Genomic DNA, 24,808 nt, shown 5'->3' on the forward strand with positions numbered 1-24,808 from the left:
TGTAGCATGACCTCAGGAGGCACCACACTCTCGCAATGTGAATGTGTGCGTATGTTTGTGTGTGTGTACATCCTGTACTGCAAGAGCCAATCACAATTCCGTTCCATGTTCATCTTCTGCTGCAAGAACACAACGTGTATACATTTGGGGAGTTAAACACGAGGTGTGCAGATTTTTAGGCACTCTTTGGCCAAGGAGCTCTGCGGGATCCAACAGGAAGCATTTCTGAGCATTCATCAGGCTGCTTGGCTTTGAGCCTCTCTGAAGTCTAGAAACTTTTTTTAAGCAGAGAGAGGAGGCTGAACTGCACACCATGCTACTGCGAGGGTGTGTGTGTACGTAGCAGAGACGGAGCCCACACCAGCCTTTGCAGCGTTTGCAGCAGTCGCATAATGGAATGCTTGTGTTTTTCCCAGCGTGGGTGATTAAAACAGTCAACTGGAATTTGTTTTCATTTGTTGTCTTAACGCACCTGTGCACATGTGTAGCTGTCCTTGCAGTGGACGTGTGGGAAAGGCAGTGGAGCTCGGTGGGTAGCTTGTTTGTGCCGCAGAAGTCTGACAATAGAGCCCTTTTGGCATGCAGCTGCAGCACCTGACTACAGATATGCTTGGAAGCTGTGATAAGAAGCGGCTGTAGGCCAAGAGAGGGTCCCTTTTGCGCACAAACATGCGTGTGCTATCAAGCCCTGTGCCCCAGCGTGTTGAGGTAAGAAGTTGGAGGCATTTTTCAGAGACAGCAGCATGCAACCTTTTTATTCTTACTGGATATAAATCTCCAATGTAAAGGGAATTGCTAACCTACCTCCTTCTTGGACCGAACAGCAAAGACTGTGCAATCTACAGCCGGCCCAGCCAGGACTCCGGGAGGTGGCCAGAAGCCCTGATCCGGGAGGGGCTTTCTGGCTGCTGGCTGGCGGCCTCCGCTTGCTTGCCAGTCCTCCCCCATCTCTCTGCCTGCCTGATCTGTCTCCCTAGGGGGGAGGCTGGGAGAGGAAATTAATTAAAGAGAGTAATGAAGTGCTCTAGAAATTATAATACTGCCAAGAGGATACAAGCCTTTGGTTCACCAGCACCAGGTTTTCCAGCCCCGGCTGAGGTGCTCCAGTGTGAAACTGGCCACAGAACGAGGCTTCCAGCACCAGGGCCTTTGGACTTCTTCCTTTTCCCCTGCCCACCGCGGGAGAAGCGCAAGGTCACCTCCCCTGCTCCAGCCAGGCGCTTTGGCTTCCCAGCTCTCCCCCCACCCATAGTAGCAGAATCCCGGGGCTGGGCTCTCAGATCCTTGCCTTTGGTTGGACGCTTCCTTTGGGTCTGGAAAACTGACTAATACAAACGGATCCGCCCTGTTGGCTGAAACTTGGGGAGAGCAGGAAGCCTCAGCTCTCCTGCCCTCCACACACACCCTGGGAGACAGGATGAAAAAACAGGACTGAATGCAGAGGCTGGCGTTCGTTCCAGGAGGGCCGTGGAGTCTAGTCCGTGAGGGGAAGGGGGCAGAGCTCCAGGAATCCCGCGTCTCTTCCCCCCACCCCACTGGAGTGGCATTGTGGCCCAGGCAGGGCCCGTCCTTGCCAGATACCATGCCAGGAGTCTAGGCCTTCGCGTGCCAGAGGTGCAAGGAGCCTCTCGGGCTCTTGGGGAGGCCTTTGCTGCTCTTCCTCAGCAGACGCTGCATGTCCCCGACTTGGCGGCACCGCCGGGAACTCCACTGCGGTCCAGATCCTGTGGGACGGAGCCTTTGGGGCCCCAGACATTCAGCTCCTCAAAGATCCCCATTTCGACCATTTCCTCCTGCCAGGGGATGGGGACGTTCCCCGTGGAGAATTCTTCGTAGAACGCCTTGTCTGCGTCCTCCAGCACGACGCCCTTCACCGTGGAGAAGGCACCCACGTCACTAATGTCCTTGGCGTAGACCACCTTGGGGTCTGGCACAAAGGGCGGGTCCAGCAAACCTGAGCACAAGACCGGGAGGGGAGGAAGCCAAAGACAGAGGAGAGGGGGTTAGGCCGGGGGGGGGCCAGGCTCATGCCATGCGTAGCAGGTCAGCGTTCCTACTGGTTTAATACTTGCTGCTTCTCCCTTGGAAACCCCGTGAAGGCCAGAGATCTCGGACAAGCTTCTTCACACCTGTGGCTGTTTGTAGGTCCCAAGATTGTTGGCGGGGGGAGGGATGACAGTTACGGTTATGTTCGAATTATAGGTGGACTCTCTGGCCAGGGCAGAGCACACCATCTTTGCACAACAAGTTTGCTTTAGTCTGGCAAAGCTTAAATGGAGTCACACCTTCTGAACAAGGGCAGAGTGTGTTCGAGACGTGTGTAAGGGTTGTGGGACTCGCATGCTCTGCTTCCCCACCACCACCCCATAGAAAACATGTTCAAAGGACATCCCAGAATGCAACTCTGCTCTTTCCCGTGATGTTTCTGTTCAGCACAAAGAGGACAGATTCCTCTAGAACATGGATACCTCCTGTACTATCTTAGAGAAAAAATTATGGGCGCTTACCTCTAAGATACATGAACAAGCTTAAAGCATGGGTGTCGGGTACACACATGCCCTCTTTACAGGTGTAGTTAACTTCAGCAGTAAAATACTTGGCGCTGACATCTACTCCTGGTTTTGTTGGCAGCACAGAGGTACAGAAGGTACATAGGTGCAAGTGACCTCTTGCAAAGTTCATCTCCTCTCTTGCAAAAGAAAGCAGGCTGTTTTCTCCAGCTTACTTTTGATCAGCAGAGGGGCCAAGGTGTTGCAAGGTGTTGCCAGCTTAGCAGCTTGGCACTGGCAGAGGGAAGTTAAAGGAGCGCCCTCCTCCCACCCACACCAGGCAAAGTGGCTCATGGAACGAGAGGTTCTCACCTGCCTCAAGTCGGCTCCAGTTCATTTTTTTGAAGAGGATGTGGCTCTTAAGTTCATTACAGGTGTTGTTTTTGAAGACCAGGCGCTTAGCGGGGTCCTTGGCCAACAGCCCCTCACAGCAGGATTTGCACTCGGCACTGAATTTCTCAGTGTATAGTGGGGGGTCGTGCAGGATGCGGCGTGTCACCTCTTTGTTCTCTATCTGCAGCAGATGGGGAAAAGAGGGGCTTCAGGAACACCCACCCGGGCTGTCCGCTGGCACACACAGGTTCTTTGTCCCAGTGCTTGAATGGGAAGGGGGGGGGGCTCTTAGTATGCACAGTCCCCAGGCTGCGGATAAATTATTATCTTAAATTATTTTTAATGGTCCAGGAGCTGGGTTCAATTATCTGTGTTTTCTTAACTGCTTTACAATTTTGAGCCTTTTGCTGCTTCCTGTTTCTTTATTCCAGCCTTTAAACTGCTTTTGAATATTATTTCTAATTCGTAGGAAGGGCGAGTTAGAAATGTAATAAATAATAATAGTAATAATAATAATTAGCTGTTGCTTTGCTCCATGAAAGATTTCTCTTTTTAAAAATAGTAAAGTGTCCAGCAGCTCCTTTAAGACTAACCAACTAACCAGATGCATCGATGCATGTGACGAAGAGAGCTGTGGTTCTTGAAAGCTGACGATGCATCTGACGAAGAGAGCTGTGTTTCTCAAAAGCTTATGCTGCAATAAAGTTGGTTAGTCTTAAAGGTGCTACTGGACTCTTTACTATTTTGCAACTACAGACTAACACAGCTGACTCCTTTGGATCTCTTTTTTGAAAAAAATCTTCAAGGCTTGTAGAACATCCTTTAATAGAGCGCTGGCCAACTACTATTTTAAAATCTTCAGACATTTTGGCCCACCCACCAACTTTCTAAAAACAGTAGCTAAGGGAAACTGTCACAAACGTTAGGGGGAAGGGCGTTTCTATTCCCACCCCCCTCTCCCAGATTAATCACCGGTTATGTTCTTGGCAGCTGGTAGATTTGGGGTTCCATTAAGGACAGCAGGGCAACCTGTGATGAGCTGTTGTCATGTGATTGGGGAAGGGGGAGAGAACGGTAATGTTGTGATTTAAAAGTCCTAGTTTATGATTATACTGTATTTTCACCTGTGCTGTGTAATCAACCTTGGACTAACAACAACAACAACAATAATAGTCTGAGGCCAAGACCTGGTCTGGCAGGACTGGAAGGGCATGGGACATTGGCCCCCTGTAATAGGCACACAGCACTAAAACCTGTGGCTTAGCCAGGCTTTCTGTCCTTCCTTGGCAAATCACATCTGGCTCCAGTTTCTAACTCCAGCACCCAGCCAAAAAAAGGGGCTCCTGCTTCCAGGTGTAGGGCCATCCACAACCTTGGCCTCCCCCAGACACCTAAGTGCTGTTGACCCCCCACCCATCAGAAGACGGGCTGGCACACGGATGCCGCTTGCTGGCTCTTCTGGACATGCATCTGGATCAGCACAGGGCAGGCAGCACGTTGCAGAGGGTCGGGGCCATACCTTCTCCCCCCTGCTCCGGAAAGGTCCTTTCGCTGCGATCATTTCAAAGAGAGTCACTCCCAAAGTAAAGTAGTCCACGCTGGAGTCATACTCTTCCCCCTTCAGCATCTCTGGAGCCATAAATCCTGCAGGAGGGGGAGAGGGGCGGAAGCAGAATTGGTGCCCGGACGGACGGGGAATGTTTCCCCCAGGTTTCCCCCAATAGCCCCCTCCCCAAATACTCACCCGGTGTGCCTGCAAACCCTTTGGTCTTCTCTTGCCCTTCTGGTATTTCTGTTGCCAAGCCTAAATCCGAAATTCGAACATGTCCTGGGTGGAGGGAGGGAGGGAGAAAGGCTTGGTTATTGAATATGAAAAGGACTTTTATCATTTTATTTGTTTGTTTGTTTGTTTATGTCCTTTATAGTCCACCTTTCTCACTGGGACTCAAGGCGGATTACACAGGGTGAGATTAGCAGGAAGATTTCCATAAACAATGCCATAGGGCAAATAGATACAAGTTCACAAAGACATACTAGGAATCCAGTACAACACAGCGGTGAGGTCTCTGGTTCCTAACTCATTCGCGGATCGTCTGAGCCCCTCCCTACAATACAGCCCTCCTATCTGAGTAAAAAGCCTTTTTGAATCATTCGGTTTTGCATCGTTTGCGGAAAGCCAGGAGAGGGGGGGGCCCTCTTCTGACCTCCTCAGGCAGGCCATTGGATATCTTGAACAACTGAGATGGTCGGTTCTGAACCCGCTGATGCAATGACTGCAATAATGCAGAAAGTGGACCTCATCTCAGATTGCCCAATCGGATTTTTAAAAGATTCTATAGTACAAAAAAACCTGGAAGGCAATCTTGCATTTCATTGGCCAAAGGGAAAATATTACTCCTTCAAACCCCCTCCTCCGAATTCAACCTTCTTCATAACTAGGAATTCTGTAAAAATTAATCCACCAGTCAGTCCCCATGAGATTGTGGCACCGCCCCCCCCCCCCAATGCTATTTTGGAGTTCCGCTCAAAAGAGAGTTCTGTTTTTATTCACTGTCAGTCATATGAACGGTGCCAGCACAATGCCTCAGATTATTTTCAGTTTTTAAAAATAAATGTCTGGCAAGGCCCCGAGGCAGGGCATCAACTGGCAACTAATGTCAGAATACAGACTTTGGGAGGGAGGGGTTGCTTGCAACTAAGGCAGGTTCAAGGAATTTGTCACCCCACCCGGCACTGCTTCTGACCCTGCCAAGCTCCCTCCACAGAGTCCAAGGAAGCTCCAATTCCTGCCAAGCTCCCTCCACAGAGTCCATCACGGGTGGGGGTGGGGGTGAGCAGATCACTTGTAGGTCATCAGCCCCCCCATTATGCCACCCCCCATAGCAGTTGCTTGGCTGGAGACCTGACACACAACATAGATGTGTTCCAATGAAATGCCACTTTAGCCAAAGGACCACAAGTTTCAGCGTTGTGCTTGGAGTGCAAGAGACTGAAGAACAATTTCAGCTGTTGGTTTATAAGGTGTGCAACTGGTCTTCTTGAATCTTGCTTCAGCTGCGGCGTTGCCAGCATTTTTACACACTCTTGCTCCTGTGCAGACTTTAATAAGTAAGAGTGCATATCTTCGTGCCATGAAGAGCTGCACTGGAAGGTTTCTGCAGATACGTAGAATGTGGTGCCTTCCATGAAGATGGTTTCTGATGGTCCGCTGCAGAAAAGCAAGATTCGGGTCCAGTAGCACCTTAAAGACCAACTAGATTTCCAGGGCAGGAGCTTTCTGATGAAAGGAGCTCTGATTCTTGAAAGCGTGGAAATCAAGTTGGTCTTTACGGTGCTACTGGACCCGAATCTTGCAGATAAGCTGTTGCTAGAGGCACAGAAGCGGACCTGAGAGGGCTCAGTGGAAGAGCATCAGAGGGTCCCAGGTTCAACAGCCCCTGACATCTCTAGTTAAAAGGACCAGGCAGCAGGTGAAGTGGAAAGAATGCTGCCTGAGCCCCTGGAGCGCACCTGCCCGTCTGAGCAGACAACACTTACCTGGCTGAACGGAGGGTCTGACTCAGTACGTGGCAGCTTCGTATGTTTGCATGAGCACATTTTAACATTTCATGCGGCAGCCTTGCCCGTTTAGGATTCTTTCCTGATCAGCTGCCAAACCTGGACCTTTGCTCCTCAGACAAGAACAACATGGTGGTGTTTGTGAAGCCTAACATTTGGGTTTCTACCTGCATCATCCAGCAAGACGTTCTCTGGCTTGAGGTCCCGGTAGACGATGCGGTTTTGGTGAAGATGCTCCAGGCCACAAATAATCTGGGCCGTGTAGAAGATCGCCCGGGATTCCTCAAAGCCAGGGTTATTTTCATCCACGTTATATATATGGTACCTGGGGAGGAAGATGGAATTCTGAAGCAGAATAGTAAAGAGTCCAGTAGCACCTTTAAGACTAACCAACTTTATTGTAGCATAAGCTTTCGAGAACCACAGCTCCCTTCATCAGATGCATCATCAGATGCATCTGACGAAGAGAGCTGTGGTTCTTGAAAGCTGGCAATGCATCTGACGAAGAGAGCTGTGATTCTCGAAAGCTTATGCTACAATAAAATTGGTTAGTCTTAAAAATGTTACTAGACTCTTTACTATTTTGCAACTACAGACTAACATGGCTAATTCCTCTGGATCTATTCTGAAGCAGATGTTTCCATACAGAGGCAGAATGAGAGTTTTCAAAATTCCCACCCAAATTTCAAAAATTCTCAGAGCTGGCTTTTAAAATAAAATGGGGGGGGGGGAGAGACTCGGGAGGGCATAAACTAGCTTTTAAATGTTAAAATATGAAAACAACATGTTGAATGCCAACGTGTATACTTTACATGAGAGAGTATGAACTGGGGACTCCAGAGCCAAGTGTGGCCCCCTCAAATGTATCCTAGATCCAGAGGAGTTAGCCATATTAGTCTGTAGTTGCAAAATAGTAAAGAGTCCAGTAGCACCTTTAAGACTAACCAACTTTATTGTAGTATAAGCTTTCGAGAACCACAGCTCTCTTCGTCAGATGCATCTGATGAAGAAATGCATCTGACGAAGAGAGCTGTGGTTCTTGAAAGCTGATGATGCATCTGATGAAGAGAGCTGTGGCTCTTGAAAGCTTATGCTACAATAAAGTTGGTTAGTCTTAAAGGTGCTACTGGACTCAAATGCTTTCCTTTTTTGGTAGGCAAGGTGCACATGGGGGGCAGAGGCAGCAAAGAGATCGGGGCCTCCTAGTTCCCTCTTTGAGAGAGGCAAAGGGAATCCAGGCCCACCATTCTCCACCCTCAGCTGCTGGCTGAATTTGCACTTGGGGAAATGCCATCTGTCAGAGAACAGGCAGACAAAAACCAAGCCAATCGGCAGGGGCACCATCAGTCCCAGAGTCCTGTTGGGGGTCCCCCCATGTTGCCCTCTTGCTGTAGCTCAGCAAGTCCCCTCGAGTGTTAGGTTGGAAAATATATGGCATTTACAGGCAAAAAAAATAAATGGCGGCATCGTTAATTGCAAGCACTGTAGAAAATTAATCAGGAGACTATTTAGGTTTTTGGAAGCAGATAATACTGAGAAATCCCATTTTGGCTCTACAGTTCCGGTCAAGGGGAAAGAAGGAAAGAACAGTTTTGGGAAATGTAGAGATGGAGTGTGCAGTTAGGGTGCAGGCAAGGCACTCACACACTGCAGAGAAGCAGTACGCTGCCGCTGGGGTGGCCAGGAAGGCATGGAAAGGGGGCCAGATAGGAAGGAAGGAAGAGCCAGCGGGTCAGAGGAGCCATTAAGAGGCCAGAGAAAACGGGAGGTGGCGGACCGCTAGCCAGGGCCCAGAGGCAGGGGGGGGGGGGCTGGCTGGCTGTGCAAGCAGAAGGAAGAGTAATTTCGGGGGCGGGGGGGGAGCTGTTCCAGGGAGCTTAAGGGGCATCCAAAGAGATTCTGACTTGACAGCCTCATCAGTGGCCGGGAGGGGCAAGAGCCGGGGCCTTTGCTCTCCTGGCCTGCCTGTGGGCTCCCCGGAAACCTCTGGCCTACAGTTGCTTTAGGACAGCGGCCCCCAACCTTTTTGGCACCAGGGACCGGTTTCGTGGAAGACAGTTTTTCCACGGACCGGGGTGGGGGAGAGACCCAGAGGCATGATAGGAGTCAGCCAGCCAGGCGAGGTGATATTTCTAATGAAAAGTGCAGGGCCGGCCAGGCGAGGCGCAGGCAAGGCGCAGCCACCCCTCCCGAGACGGCGACCGCCTACCTCGCCTGCTCCCTGCAGCTGGCTCTGCGCTCGCCCGCCACTCACCTCCTGTATGGCCCGGTGGCTAACAGGCCACGGACCAGGACCAGTCCACGGCCCGGGGGTTGGGGACCCCTGCTTTAGGAAGTGGGATGCCTGGCTCAGGGGGGCTCTGTTCTGAACCAGCAGGGCACCTCTCCCACTTGCGGCAACAGGGAGGTTGCATTTGACGTATGGATCTGAATGAGACTGCTGGACCCAGCCGGCTGGACGGTCAGCAGCCCAAGGCCCCTGTGCAAGAGGATTCGGGGCGCCTGGTGCTCTGGAGCAGGCCTCTCACCTGAGGTCTCCTCCGTTCATCAGCGTCATGACGAGGCAGAGATCGTGCTTGGTCTGGAAGGCATAGGCCAAAGTGACGATGAAGCGGCTGTGGACTTTGGCCAAGATTCTCTGCTCCATAATCGCCCCCTGGAAGAGAATGAGTGAGATGTCGTGAGTCTCTAACCTGGAGAGCCGAGTTTGATTCCCCACTCCTCCACTTGAAGCCAGTTGGGTGACCTTGGGTCAGTCAGAGCTCTGTCAGAGCTCTCTCAGCCCCACCCATCTCACAGGGGGATTGTTGTGGGGATAATGATAACACACTTTGTAAACCACTCTGAGTGGGCATTAAGTTGTCTTGAAGGGTGGTATATAAATTGGTTGTTGTTGTTGTTGTTGTTATGCATTTTGGCTTTATGCTAGTTTTCAAATTTGTGGCTACTATATCTTATAATATTCTGTTTTCACTGAATGTTCCAACTGTTGATCATATTGTATTTTTACTGTGATATCTTAATTATTAAAATGTCCAAATTATTGATTATATTGTATTCACTTGCAGCATGTAATCTGCCTTGGATCTCAGTGAGAAAGGCAAACTATAAATAAACAACAATAATAATAGGAAGGGCAGGGTTTGAGGAGGGGAGGAACCTCAGCCAGGTATTAAACTATCAAGTCCGCCATCCAAAACAGCCATTTTCTCCAGATGAACTGATCTTTAATTCGGGGGGGGGGGGCGTCTACAGGCCCCACCTGGAGGTTGGCAACTCTGTCTGGCATAACTCATTCTCTTCTGCTAGCCATTGTGTGGGGCAGACAAAAAGGCATCAATTCCACTCCCTGGACCGCTAGAATTTTTTATTTGGCACTCCATCGCCCTCTTCTGAACACATGAAGCTGCCGTGTACTAGACCTGTCTACATGTTACACGTACAACTTGCTTGTACATGTCTACACCTGATTGCAAGAAAGAGCCAACACACACTTTAAAAATGAAAGTAGGGACCAGTGCCGCCTTAAATGTGGGGCTTTAAACTACATGTTCAGATGTACATGTGTTGGATGTAACATGAGAACTAATCAACATGGGTATAAAGAAAAATCAAGGTTATACTGTAGATAGATTGTGCATGAGTTTGTTGTAACTTGTGAACAGGGCTATTGAATCAGGCCATCAAAATCAGTACTGGCCACTTAGGCTGGCAGCAGCTCTCCAGGGTGCCAGGCAGAGGCCTTTCACATTACCTACTACCTGGGATCGAACCTGGGACCTTCTGCAGGTCAATTGGGGATCTACATCCGAGCAACAGCCTCCTAAAAAGAATTCAGGGAATATTAGAGAATTCAGGGAATATTAGGGAATTTAGGGAATATTAGGGAATTCAGGGATTAGGGAATATTAAGGAATTCAGAGAATTCAGCCTCCTAAAGAGAATTCAGGGAATATTAGGGAATTCAGGGATTAGGGAATATTAAGGAATTCAGAGAATTCAGCCTCCTAAAGAGAATTCAGGGAATATTAGGGAATTCAGGGATTAGGGAATATTAAGGAATTCAGAGAATTCAGCCTCCTAAAGAGAATTCAGGGAATATTAGGGAATTCAGCCTCCTAAAGGGAAATCAGGGAATTTTAGGGAATTCATGGAATATTAGGGAATTATTAAGGAATTCAGGAAATTCAGCCTCCTAAAGCGAATTAGGGAATATTACTGATATACAGTCAGTGCTTTGCAGTTTTTCGGGTGTATACATTTCTTTTCCTAAAATAGAAAAATCAGATTTTCAAAATAAGGAATTCTGTACCAGGATCACAGTATTGCATTCTGCACACAGTAGAATCATATCACCTAGGGAGGCAGCAGCCTATGCAGGATAAAGGGCCAGGGCAGGGTAACACAGACCTGCCTCCCTATAAGGTTGTCCTCAAAACTGCTGTTCTTTAAAGCTTCAGAGCAAAGTTAGATAACACAACTCTGCACCTCCCGCTGATACAGGGAAACCCAACCCAATCCCTTTCAAGTCTCTTCACGGCTATTCAAATAATTCCGATGTATTTTGATATATCTGGGGGCCCACTGTTCCCATCCGTGCCACAATACGAGAGGACGAGCCACCCATCTCTTCTTCAACACAACTGTTAGATATGAAAGGAAACCACTTTGCGATGAGCTAGTGACTCTGAGCCTTAAACAAGGGGTTCCGGGGTTGAACTCTGAACAGAGAAACTACACAAGTTTAATAAAGACAGGGCCTGCACAGCAGCAGTGGCACTTGTATAGGAATGAAAGGAAGTCGACTTTTTTCACTTTCTCTGGGATCAGGCACATTAATCACGCACAAGCATGGATCTAGGGCTGTCACAGCAAACATACCAGAGAGAGGTCTCTATGGGTGCAGCACCCACCACGCGTCTCCCAACAGGAGAACTGCTAGCATCCCAAACCAGGCTGCCCCCTCCTGATCCTGCCACCCGCCCAGTTTGGGAAGCCTTGACACTGATGTACTCTGACACCTTCTTTGCAAGAGCCACTGCCTGGGGCCGTCAGCAGTTAAGTCGCAAGCTTCTTTTAGCCGAGGGATTAAAACGGCTAATTTTCTCAGGCTGGAAATAATTCCAGGAGAGGAAAAGGGTTGGGTTAGCCCGGCTAGTGTATGTGGGCGGGGGGGGGTAGGGGGAAGTCGGCTGGCTATGCACATGGACCACATAGCGATGCCTTCCCAGAATGGAAAGGGCACACTGCTAGAGCTGCCATCCTCCAGGAGGAACCTGGAGATCTCCTGGAATTTCAGCTCATCTCCAAACTACAGATATCAGTTCCCCCGGAGAAAACAGAAAAGAGTCCAGTAGCACTTTTAAGACTAACCAATGTTTTGTAGCATAAGCTTTTGAGAACCACAGCTCTCTTCATCAGATGCATCTGATGAAGAGAGCTGTGGTTCTCGAAAGCTTAAGCTACAGTAAAGTTGGTTAGTCTTAAAGGTTCTACTGGACTCTTCTATTTTGCCACTACAGACTAACACGGCTTACTCCTCTGGACCTGGAGAAAACGGCTGCTTTGGAGGCTAGACTGTATGGCATTATACCCCACCGAGTTCCCTCCTCAGGCTCCACCCCCAAATCACCAGGAATTTCCCAACCCACAGTCGGCAACCGTATGCACAGTTGCTACACTGCAAAACTACAGGCACGCAGTTCCTTGATATCACAATCACAATCAGAAAGATTTAGGTAGGCCCCAACGGCTGTGCAATCCAGTCCTGGGACGGGGAGGGGGGGTGAGTGGCCCAGATCAGTAAGGAAATAAGTCTGCCCTCCTATTGGCTCTGTGCACATCTGATAACAAAACCGGTGTATGCAGTAAAACAGGCCTTCGCGGCTCCTCCTTCCTTCCTTCCTCCTTGCCCACATGTACCTGGCAAGGTGCTGCAGCAGCCCTGAGACAAGGACTGCAGGCTACAGAGGGCAAGAGGGAGCGAGATTCGGAAGGGGAAGGTAGCTCAAAGGTTGCCCCTCCGTTGTGCACACAGCATTCCAATTGAGTCCCTATGTGGGACTTTTAGGGCAGCCTGCTGACCATTTGGCCAGTCTGAGTTGTTGGACGTTGTCGTCTTTCTGGATCTCTCCAGAAACGAGACCATTAAGTGGATGGGTTGGTCTCTGCTTATATGCGCATGTGTGGCTCTGTTTTCATGGGCGAAATGTTGGAGGCGAGATAAAGGGGGCCAGCAAGGCAGTCTTTACCTGTTGAATATAGTCTTCCAGTAGTGAGATACGCAGGGCTCTCAGCTAATCAAAAGCCTGGCTTGGTAGCCAGCCAGGGCCTTCATAATCCTCAAAAGAAAAGCTGTACAGGTTTCTAGGCCTCAAGCGCTAGCTTTGCATACCAGAGGCTTCAGCTTCTAATCACAGACAAGTCACTCCCGATCATTTTCACACACATCTCCTCACAGGGCATCACCCCAACCTCATTATCGATGAAATGCATCTAGGGCTGCGTTCACATGACCGGGGGGGGGGTGCATCTCTCTGGTCTTGTCCGAGAGGGAACAGCTCTCTGGGGTCTAAGGCAGGGCAGGGTTTCCCCAACACCTTGAACGGGAAATGCTGCAAAGGACTTGAGCCAGGGCCCTTCCGCACGAGAAGCAGGTGCGCAGCCGTGGAGGTCCAGCGACTCCAGCATTGGCTGGGGCCACCGGTTTGGCTCCATCGGCACCAGCTCCCCTTTCACGGTGCTGTTCTTGACCGTGGAAGCTCCACAGGCTGACGAGCTGCCTCTGCCCACAGGACCGGCCCTGTTGGCCCTGGGAGGTGCCTGCTCTATGCTCCAGCCCCCCCCCCCCCAAGGTGGGATGAGGCTCCTTTCAGACGGCAGGGGAAGAGTTCGGGGCTTTGGTGTGCCTCTGTTGGAGCAGCAAGAGAAGTTTGTTTCAGTGAGTGCTGTGGGTTGGGGCTTTTACGTTTCGAAAAGGAAAAAAAACCGCTAAGAATGGGAGAGTGGCAAAGGTTCACTTTTTAAGGATCAGGTTGTTGGTTCTCCCATACCAGTTGGCTTTCTGCCCACCTCGGGAGTTTTGGCGGCTCTTCCATTGCAGGAAGAGCCATTTAAGACGGGAGAATTCTATTAAAGATGAAAGAATTCTCTCGAGGGCTGCAGGAAATTCCTCCAGGCTCAGGTAGGATACCATTGATGGTTATTTTCATTATTTAATTGAACACAAGTTAGCTGCCTTGAAAGCCATACATGACAGAGAAGGTGTGTGACAGAAATATAGGCAGGCAGGCTGGCTGGTGGAAAAGGGGGGGGAACCGGCCCAGAACAAATTATGCAAATATATGTCAATTACAATGTATTTCTGGTGGCAGAATAGCGGCCTTTTTGTGCCGTATTTGAGTTGCTGCACCCCAGAATTTGGATATATTTAAAATAACAGATTAGCTGCCTCCCTCCTCCTCCCTGCAGAAGGAACGATAAGGTCATTTAGATACATTCTAAAACAGCGTTCTAACGTATGCTTTTCACCTCGTAGCCCTGCCGCTTCTTGAGTCGCTTCTTGTTGAGGCGCTTGTTGGCGTACATCTTGCCTGTGGCCCGCATCTGGCAGGCGCACACCTCCCCGAAACCCCCTTTCCCCAGTACCCGGAAGTCCAGGAACCAGTCCTCTGACACGTGCTGGGACTCGAGCCACTTGAACTGGAGGAAGCGGCAGAAGTAGAGGCTCTCTTTGTACTTGCCAAAGGCCTCCTGCTCCAGGAACTTCAGCAAGTGCTGCTCGGACTCTTTGAAGAGGTCGATGTGTCCGTGTTTGGCGTCCTCCTTCACCCTCATGATAGCCTTCTCCTCGAGGAAAGAGCAGAACTCCTTGGAGGCCGAGTCAAAGTATTTGTTGATGGTTTGCTGGGAGTTTGGGGGCCTCTCGGACTCGTCCACCCTGCTATAGTTCTCCATGTCTGACCACAGGCCAGCAGATGGCCTGAACTCATCTGTCTCCTCAAGAAATTGTTGGAATAGCTTCTTGCCGATGGGCTGCCTCACGCAGATGTAGTCGAAATCCAGGTCCAAGGAATCCTTCAGGTGTTCACAGTGGTTGATGTGCGGCAGCTTCAGCCTAGCCCGGAACCGCCTGTCCCGCCCAGAAGTTGGCCCAAGTTCCCCACGGGCAGACACATAGGCCGTGTTGGCCACCATCGTCTCTAGACCGCCAATGTCCATGGTGAAGGTGGGTCACCTGTAAAGCAGGGGCAGAGGGAGACAGTAATTGGAGCAGAGAGTCACTGGGCACGAGTGGCCGCCCAATTCCAATAACTGCCAAATGGGGTTGCCGACCTGGAATTATAACTGATCTCCAGGCCACAAAAATCAGTTCCCCTGGAGAAAATGGCTGCTTTGGTGGGTGGGCTCTACCCCTCTGAGGTCCCTCCCCTTCCCAAACCCAACTCCCTCCAGGTTCCACCCCCCCAAATATCCAGGAACATCCCAAACTGGAGCTGGTGACCCTATGGCGAGTGCTTGGCTTTGGCCGGCATCTGGCTGGAAGGAAGGGAGAAGGAAAACCGAAGAAAGATACTAAAGGACAACACTGTCAACTTCTTTTTCTTGTTTTGAAGAGATCACCTAACACTTTATCTTGTTGTTCTAACTCTTTATTCCTCATCTGTATGGTTTCTATTACGGTAAACAAAATGAAAAACGGTTATTTGGCAAGAGCCAGCAACTGAACCAGAATTTAGAGCTTAAAATGAATCCACGCTAAAAGAAATGTCCAGGACATCTGTTCATAAATACAGCGGAGCCTTCTATCAAAACGGAAGAGCGCAGAGGCCAGCTCAAAAGCATTCAGGACTCAACCCACATGCATCCAAACCCGGACAGCCACCCTGCTTTAGCTGATGTGGGTCTGTAGCTACCTGGCTCCATATACATTGACCAGATTTATTGGGCTTGTACTGCTGAAGCTTCTGATTGGCTGAGCCTCTGTGGTAGCCTGGAGCATTCATAAACATCCCAACTTCCCAGGGAACAAATCTCTAGGAATGTCTGAAATCCAGTTTCTGTGAGAGCAGGGCACATTGTCAATTTGGCTGAGTATTAAAAGTGCACATGAATCCCTCAGGGCAACAGATCTGTGGGGTGGGTTGAGGGCTGGGCAGAGATCCTTGAAGGCAGGGAAGCTGTGGGGAAGGAAGGATGACTTGGCAGAGCAAGTTATAGACTGAATGTATGAACCCAAGAAAAGGGCTACCAGAAGGAGAAGTGACTTGACAAATGAGAGATTATGGAGGAACCTGGGAAGGTGGTAAATTTCATGTATTGATTGAACCCACCAGTTCTTTGGCTGGAAGCTTCTCGTATGATTCATCTTTCTACCACATTTCCCTCCACCCTCTCCCCAAGGAGCTCAGGCAGTGTGCCTCTGTGGCATAGGTCAGGCAGTGACTGGGCCACGATCATCTGGCAAGTTTGGGGTTCTTCTGAACTCTGGCCTGCCAGATCCTCTAACCACTAGGCAACACTAACCAGTTGCCTGCATGGCCACAGACCCAATGCCCCATCATTCGGAGCAGTCCCTGATGCCCCAGAGAAGGGCAGGAGGCAGCAACAGCACAAAATAATTTTTGAAGCCAGGAAGGGTGGAAGGGGAAAGCCCTTCTTGACCCAGACTAGGCAACACTAACCAGTTGCCTGCATGGCCACAGACCCAATGCCCTTCTTGACCTAGACAGGCCAGCAGCATTCAGGGACCTCAAAGCAGGTCTTTGGAGATGATTCCAGAATACTAAAACCCTTCCAAATCAAGATTTATTAAGGGCTCGTTCACGTTGCTGCCCAGGTTGATCAACATGCCTTTGGCATGGAGTGCTCCCCCCTCCATTAATAAATATTCCAACACCTTGGCTGCTTTCACCCATGATGATAATGCACTTCCAATGCGCTCTAGCAATAAATTGCAAGTGGATTTCCAGTGTACTATCCAAAGGGCATGAAAGCAGCCTAAAGCTCTGTGCAAATGTCTCCTTTAACCAGCAGAAAAGTGGGATGTGCAAGAGGCCAGCTCACATATGCAGGACGCTGCAGGGCTGGGAAGTGTGAAATGACAAAATGCCCACACGGCCAGCTTCTCAACTGGGTGACTGGACATCCGTTTTCCTTCCCTGCAGATTCAGCGTGATTAAAACAATTTGTTATCCTGCTCTTCCAACTGGTCTTGGGGAAAAAGTTCAGAAGAACCCCACCTGGAGGCTGGCCACCCTATTGGAGATACAATGTGGGGCATGCAGGTTATGACCAGACCAGAAAACTCGACAATTAAAAGAGCTTTTCCCCATCATGGGTGAAAGCAGCCAAGGTGTTGGGATATTTATTAATGGAGGGGGGAGCACTAACCCTTGTGCTATTGCTGCCTCCTGCCCTTCAACTTCTCTGGGGCATCAGGGACTGCTCCGAATGATGGGGCATTGGGTCTGTGGCCATGCAGGCAACTGGTTAGTGTTGCCTAGTGGTTAGAGGATCTGGCAGGCCAGCGTTCAGAAGAACCCCAAACTGGAGGCTGGCAACCCAGGTGGTAGCTGGAGATCTCCAGGAATTACAATTGATCTCCAGCCGACAGAAATCAGTTCCCCTGGAGAAAATGGCAGCTTTTAAGGGTGGACTCTATAGCATTGGACCCTGCGGAGGCTCCTCCCCTCCCAAACCCCACCCTCTCCAAACTCCCCACCCAAAATCTCCAGGGATTTCCCCACCTAGACCTGGCAAACCTAAATGGAATATTCTTCGCCTCCCCAAGGGTGAAGGTAGACCTAAAAGGGCAGGCGAAGCAGCTGGCCTCGGAGCGTGATTAATGCGACGGGGTTAGCTGCTAGCTGAAAAGGTAAGGCCATAATGCTTCGTGAAAGACTAAGTAACTAGAGGTTGCTTGGAGGCAGCGGGGATTAAAGCAAGTGGCTGGCTGGAGAAGGGCATGGCCAGCAGGGACCTCGGCTCTCACTCTGTGTGTTTTGTAAGGGCTTAAAGGGGCTGGCTTTCCCTTTTGTACGGCCAGAAGGTCCATGCCTGCAAGAGCTGGTCAAAGTGACATTAGTTGAACCTCTGCCAGAACGAGAGCCACGCAAGGCCCTCTTCCCTGCGGGTCTCGGCTGTGCCAGGACCCCAGCCTCCAACCGCATGATGCCACTTACAGACCCACAGCTAAGTTACAGAGGCCAGGGCCTTGCCGGGGTATGCCTTATAGTTACCTAGGCTGCTAGACAAGGGCCGTTTCCACACGGCTCCCCGCTGCTCGTAACAACCTGGAATATCGCGAAAAAAATGCGGAAGATCGCGTTTTCTCGCGCGAGATTTGCGCGACGTCACGTGACGTTGTGCAAATCTCATGCGAGAAAATGCAATCTTCCACGGTTTTTTCGCGATATTCCGGGTTGTTACGAGCAGTGGGGAGCCGTGTGGAAACGGCCAATATATAGCTGCTATTTATTTATTTATCTATTTTATTTTTAACCCACCCTCCCCGCAAGCGGGCTCAGGGTGAGGTACAACATTGATTAAAATACAGCTTAAAATCAGTTATAAAAACAGATAAAATACTGTGCCCCTTTCGGGGCAACCGGTGGGAATGGACTCTCCATACCCCTTGTAGAGGGAGACCGGTGGAAGGCTCAGCAATGATGGGCTAAAATTAGCCTCCACCATATGCCTAGACTAGATAATACAGAGCATATCGTTGTCTAGGCTGCTAGGAATTCAGCTCTTACCACTTAGAAGAGGAAAGGGGATGTAATACCACAGGGGCCTCCGGAGACCCATTCAGGGCTTGGTGTGGCAGGCACAGGAGTGTAAGATAGGGTTGCCAGTCTCCAGGTGGCAACCGTGCATGTAATCTATCAACAAAACTATTTAATTTCCAAACAGTTACAACTGCAATAATAGTACTTAAAGTGCAGGGTGCCTACAAAAATTACAAAAGTATTTGCATACAAAGTATGTTCACATCCAAGAATCCCAAGAACAATTAAAATCCACAAAGTTGTTTCTTCTTTGTAATTAACCACTATGACTTGCAGTCCAAGTAAGTATCTCGATTATAATATCATCTCACTTGCTCTTTTACAGATGTAACTTCCACAAACGGAAGTGGCTGGCACCGATGCCGTCTCCCGGGCGGGAGAATCCACACAGACCCACAAGTCTCAGGAGAGAGGGAGAATTCACAGCCGCCTAGATCCACTCAACAGGAAGCCAGCAATTCGCCTGTTTCAAACCAGCTTTTTCAAGAGTGTTCTACAAGCAGTTGTCACTCAAAATGCTTATGACTTCTCTTAGCCCGTATGGAAACCCAGATACCGCAGTCTGTATCTGGGTTTCCATATGGGTTAAGAGAAGTCATAAGCATAAGCACGCTTGAAAAAGCTGGTTTGAAACAGGAGAATTGCTGGCTTCTTGTTGGATCTAGGCGGCTGTGAATTCTCCTTCTTCACTGGAGAAGTTTCGTCAAAAATGGGGGAAGAGGAACAAAACATATTTCAGGGCATGTTGGGAAAGCATAGATCTATAGTCTACCCTGGCTGTATTCAATCACTCCTCCTCAGAAATGATATCTTAGCTTGGGATAGAAAGTGTAGAAAGGTGCAACCAAAAGGAAAAGGAAAAGCTGCACAGACAGAGACTTTTCAGTGTGGGAGAAAGACTGGGGTGGGGGCAGGACAGAGGTTTGTTATGAATGGGGTGGAGAAAGTAGACAGAGAACTTTTTCTCCCGTAATATTAGAAGTCCGAACTTCACCCAATTAGGCTGATAGGCAATACATTAAGAACAGAGAAAAGGAAATTCTTCTTTACTCAACAAGTAACTAAATCATGGAATTCGCTGCCAGAGAACATTGTGATAGCTCCACAAGCACGGATGGCTTTAAAGGGGGATTAGTAAATGGAGGAGTGGTCCACGGATGGCTACTAACCACGACGACACCTAAATAGAACTTCCATATTCAGCAGCAGTGTATCTCTGAATACCAGTCCTGGAAGCAAGCACTGGGAGAGGCTTTGGTCTTGCATTGCATTGTTGGCCACCTTGAGCCTGAAGAGATAATTTTTAAAAATGTTTTAAATAAATAGTAAAAAGTCCAGTAGCACCTTTAAGACTAACCGACTTTATTGAGGCATAAGCTTTCGAGAACTACAGCTCTCTTCTGACGATGCATCTGACAAAGAGAGCTGTAGTTCTCGAAAGCTTCTGCTACAAACGATGCATCTAACTAAGAGAGCTGCGATTCTCGAAAGTTTCTGCTACAAACGATGCATCTGACGAAGAGAACTGTGGTTCCTGAAAGCTTATGCCTCTTAAAGGAGCTACTAGACTTTTTACTATTTTGCAACTACAGACTAACATGGCTAACTCCTCTGGTTAAATAAATAGAAAAATCAATAAAATCTGAAGTCATGGTAATGGAATAATGAATTAGATAGACGATGGTTCTAATCCACTGAGGCTGTTCTTATGCCCTAAAGGCTGTAATTTATAGCAGTCTGAGAATGCAGGACTGGGGAGGCTGCAGACTTCCTCCTAGAAGAATTCCTACTACTTCCTGGTAAACAGTACAAACTGCAGGCTACGGGGCTTTTCCAGCAGGCCCAACACCTTCCCCCTCACACGCCTTGTCTTTGTTTCGGTTCTGTTTTGTACTGAACGTCCACCTTCCTGAAAAAGAGGAAGAACCTAGAATTTCCTCGCTTCTCTGCAAAGGCTACTTGCAGGGCCGATTCTCCAGCACAGCCGACCAAGCAGCTGCGTGGGGCAGCACAGCGAGAAGGCTGCCAATGCAGCACAGATGCCCAGCTGACTCCCTGCCAAGCAGCCCAGGATGCGACTGCTCTTCCCTCCGGGGCCCACACCTCCTGCCCCTGAGGTTTGGACAGTGGTGGCGCGGTGCCGCGTGGGCCCAGGAGGCAACAGGTGTGCCTGGCTCAGGGCCTCAAAATAACTTGGGCCCACCTTGAGCATTCCCTCCTGCTGCTTTTAGATCCAGCTCATGCAGCAGTGCAAGGTCAAACTCCAGCAAGGATTCTAAGTGAAAAAGTATGCAGAAACCCAGGCAATACACAAGGGGTTTTTCCTGCATTGAAAAAGGTGCTCCAGCAAAAATGTTAAGGGCCGATTCCACGCATGATGTCGCGCAAAACTCGCGCGAGAAAACGCAATATTTCGCGTTTTTCCCAGCATGATCCGCAACGTAGCGCAACATCCTGGCTTCAGGTAAGCCGTGTGGAATCGGCCAAGGTCTTCCTGTGCCCCAGAGGAGGGCTGAGCTATCCAAGAGGCTCATAAAGTTTTATTTTGCCACAACATGGTTTGAATAAATAGTTGTGAAAGAGTTTACGTTTGCTGCATAGGAGCACCACTGGACGAAACTCCCTTGCAGTTGAGGTTGCCAATTTATGCTTGGGAAATACCTGTGGATTTACGGGTGGGGAGGAGGAAGGGCAGGGGGAATGGAGAGGAGGGAGCTCAGTGGGGTATAATGCCATAGAGTCCACCCTCCAAAGCAGCCATTTTCTGCAAGGGGAATGGATCTCTGTTGCCTGGAGATCAGTTGTAATTCTGGCAGATGGCCAGCAACCCCCTGGAGGCCGGCAGCCCTATTTGCAGTTGTTTTTCAGGCCCATTTGGAGTGTTTTGCTCCAAGGGGATCCTTTCCCTTCCTGGCCGACTGCTCACATGCTCAAAGATGTTTATGTCTCCTTTCCACCTTTGGTCTCCACCACGCCATTGTTCCCTGTCCCAGCAGTGCCCTTCTAGCTTCACACCCCACCAGGCAGGGACTCACACCCAGATGATGTACAGTAATCAGTATTATAGGTTTTATCTGGTTTTTATGCTGCCATATTTTTTCCTAATATTATTATATGTTGTGCTCTGCTCTGAGCTCCCTCTGGGGAGAGTGAATTATAAATATAAATAAATAAATAAAATAACAGGATTTACCACAGTTTTCTGTCTGTCTCTCTCTCTCTGCTGCAATTCCACTTCTCCACCCCCTTCTGTGATTTTGGTTGTAAAAATCTCTGAAAAGATTTTTCAGGCCAGATGCGCCTGCAGAAGGGAGCACTGACTCTCGAAAGCTTACACCCTGAATGTCCGGTTTGTCCCCAAGGTGCCGCTGGACTCCAATCCTGCTGTCCTATTACAGACCAACACGGCTACCCACCTAAAACTGACTCATGGAAGCGTCTGCTGGAATCAACATTAACAATGTTTAAGATGCCACTTAGGATGAAACCAGTAATGAAGGCTTGATCTACCTTCAGTTGGCATGGATTCCCTCAGCAGGACAATGCGGGAAAAGCTGGGGCATCTTGGGGAAGAGGAAGAGGTGAATTGTGCCTTTTGGGGGCTAGAAAAGTTCTCCATTTCAGAGTCTATAGAGGGGGAGGGGGACTTGTCCTGCTGAGTTCATGCAAAGTTGGAAAGTATCACAGACATCAGCGCAGCAAGCGACCTTCAAGTGCTCTTTGGAAGATTTACCATTTGGAGGCCAAGTCTACCGTCCAGAGGCCAGGTGGTTTTCACATTACTGGAAGCAGCAAGCACGGAGTCTGTCCGGCAACATGCTGCTTTGTACAAGAAACTTCAATTTGCCTTTAATAATAATAATAATAATAATAATAATAATAATAATAATAATAATAATAATAACACTCGATTTATATACCGCCCTTCACGACAAAATGCCCCCTCAGAGCAGTTTACAAAGTGTTATTATTATCCCCACAACAAGCACCCTGTGAGGTGGGTGGGGCTGAGAGAGCTCCAGAGAACTGTGACTCACCCAAGGTCACCCAGCTGGCTTCAAGTGGAGGAGTGGGGGGGGGGAATCAAACCCGGCTCTCCAGATTAGAGTCCCGTGCTCTTAACCACTACACCAAACTGGCTTTGCAAAGAAGGGCCTTGAAGGCACAAGTCAGTTCGAAACTGTCCAGAATGGACACTTCACTTTTCTTCCATATTTGTTCCGGCATTTACGTGGCATGAGTAGTATGCGGTTTTACTGACTTGTGCGAAACAGGGCCGTTTCCAGACGGTTGACCTGCACCCGGGACGTCGTGCCACATTTCGGAATCGTGCTGGGGAAAACGCGAAATATCACGTTTTCTTGCGCGAGTTTTGCGCAACGTCACGCAAAACTCGCGCGAGAAAACGTGATATTTCGCGTTTTCCCCGGCACGATCCGAAACGTGGCATGACGTCTCGGGTGCAGGTCAACCGTCTGGAAACGGCCCTGCTCTTGATTCAGACGGCCACTAACCATGTGGAAATCCCCTCTTACATTTTGGATTCAGTGGTTCCAGAGAGGTGATTGCCAGAAGACTCTGGCTGGGAGCCAGCTTGGTGTCGTGGATAAGAGGCCACAGGCGCTTCCAATCTTGAGCCCTGAAAAAGCCAACCCAATGCAGGGCAGCTGCACGGCGACCCCACCCCACAGCAAATGTCAAAGATTAGCACACAGGAGTCAGCTCCGTTTTAATAGTCTTTGTGGCTAGGAGGCTCCTTAAAATAGCCACCTACTTCTTAAAATAGACCTGTTCCCTGTGGGGCTTTCTCTGTGGCGGCTGAAAGTATTGCCAGGTCACAGCGCATGTGCGTGTGGGTGGTTTGTGAGAGCTGCCCCTGCCAAACTGGGTGCCACGTGGGGCATTTTAGCCAGGGGGAGCCAATGGTCTGAGTCTCAGGCGCTGAGGCGGTTGGGCAAGGGACCTGTCCAATCCCATTAGGGCCTTGCCCGCAAAATCTCTGATAATCCACGTGGTAAGCGGATTTCGTGGCCTAAGTGGACCCCACTCCCTCTGTGTAGGACGCTGCAGGATCTCACTTACGGGACTGGCTCCTTGGATGTGGCCCTCCCACTGAGTCACTCTCAACAGATTGGGGGGTGGGGGGGGAGAGCTCCTTTTGGTGCTGTGGGGAGGAAGGCGGCTCTTCAAGGTGGGCAGGCGCACTTTTCATTGCACCTCGAGTGTCACTGCAAAGGTTCTGGCGATTCCTCATTAAACTCATCCAGATATTCCCTCACGCCCTTCCCTGTACACTTGCACCCGTGCTGAAGAGAGTAATGGCTGCTGGAAGTCTAACTCCTTGTTTCTTTGCTGGTGGGCACTGGGGGGAGGGGTTACGTTCTGCCAACTGCACCATGAGGTGACAGAACCCGGTGCTGGAAGAGGGGACAGAGAAGGAGACTGCAGACTTGGGCCGTTTTCACACGTCTTACCAGCCGTGCAAAATCGTGCAAAACTCCTGGAACACCGGTGTCTTCCTGGTGCAACTTCCCGTCATGACGCTGGTTTGTGGTGCGATTGTGCCACAAACCAGAGTCCTGAAGGGAAATCGCACCAGGAAGACACTGGTGGTCCGGGAGTTTTGCGGAAATTTCCCGTCATGACTCTTGGCTCCACTCCGGGGCAGAATGTGCAAGGAAGCTCTCCTGTGCAAGCCCCGTTGGGCTGGGCCTGTGCAAGAGAAGGACCCCTCGGCTCGCCTCCCAGCCAGAAACCAGCAGCCGGCTAAACGGGCCTCAATCACAACTCAGATGGAGAATCCTTTGCGTTCAGGGGAGCCCTCTTGCTCACAGCAGGAATACCTTTAAAGGCATACATGTTGAAAGCAGTGTGTGTGTATTATAATAATAATAATAATAATAATAATAATAATAATAACTGCACTTATATACTGCTCTTCTAGACAGATTTGTGCCTTACCCAGAGCGGTGGACAAGTTAGTGTTATTATTATTATCCCCACAATTCAGCTGAGGAGCTGGGGCTGAGAGGAGGGGCTTACCCACGGCCACCTGTTGAACTCATGGCAGTAGTGGGATTCGAACGTGTAGAGTGCTGATTCACAGCCAAACCACTTAACCACTGTGCTCCAGCAGCCTCCTGTGCTACAGCAGCCTCCAACCTCTGTGTGTGTTACGTGTGTGTGTGTGTTACGTGTGTGTGTGTGTTACATGCCATCAAGTCGCCTCCGACCTATGGCGACTCTATGAATGAAAGACCTCCAAAATGTCATCTCATTAATTGACTTGCTCAGATCCTGCAAACTGGAGGACGTGGCTTCTTTGATTGAGTCCAGCCATCTCGGTTTAGGCCTTCCTCTTTTCCTAGCGTTACTGGCTTTTCTGGAGCACCTGGTCTTCTCATGGTGTGTTGAGAGCAATAGCAAGGCTAAAGCAAGTTTTTAAAGCAGGGGCCAGCAGGGGCAACCTCTGCAGCTCCCCACTGGCTTCTTCACCCTCACCGCCTCTTCTTCCCTTTCCCGTACCTGGAACTGCAAACTCTGGGGTGGGAATTTCCTGGAGATTCAGAGGCAGATTCT

General features: G+C 49.6%; 1 protein-coding gene across 1 annotated transcript; it reads right to left on the reverse strand.

Annotated features, from left to right (window-relative positions):
* Nucleotides 1-1,661: 1,661 nt before the first annotated feature.
* GRK1 (G protein-coupled receptor kinase 1) lies at nt 1,662-14,660 on the reverse strand. Its single transcript, XM_054995152.1, has 7 exons — nt 13,971-14,660; nt 8,969-9,096; nt 6,608-6,765; nt 4,627-4,710; nt 4,402-4,526; nt 2,862-3,063; nt 1,662-1,954 (listed from the first exon to the last, which is right to left on the reverse strand). Exons 1-7 carry the CDS (start codon nt 14,658-14,660, stop codon nt 1,662-1,664), a joined length of 1,680 nt encoding a protein of 559 aa, XP_054851127.1.
* Nucleotides 14,661-24,808: the final 10,148 nt, after the last annotated feature.

This window comes from Eublepharis macularius, chromosome 12, assembly GCF_028583425.1.
Source record: "Eublepharis macularius isolate TG4126 chromosome 12, MPM_Emac_v1.0, whole genome shotgun sequence".
Taxonomy (NCBI): domain Eukaryota; kingdom Metazoa; phylum Chordata; class Lepidosauria; order Squamata; family Eublepharidae; genus Eublepharis; species Eublepharis macularius.

What these genes read in the sequence shown, in the direction of transcription:
- GRK1 (XM_054995152.1), bottom strand. Translation starts at nt 14,660, where the DNA reads ATGGACATTGGCGGTCTAGAGACGATGGTGGCCAACACGGCCTATGTG. An exon ending in AGAAGCGGCAGGGCTACGAG is followed by an intron (nt 9,097 to 13,970) that starts GTGAAAAGCATA and finishes ATTCTCTTCCAG; the next exon opens with GGGGCGATTATGGAGCAGAG. An exon ending in CGTCTTGCTGGATGATGCAG is followed by an intron (nt 4,711 to 6,607) that starts GTAGAAACCCAA and finishes CCCTCCACCCAG; the next exon opens with GACATGTTCGAATTTCGGAT.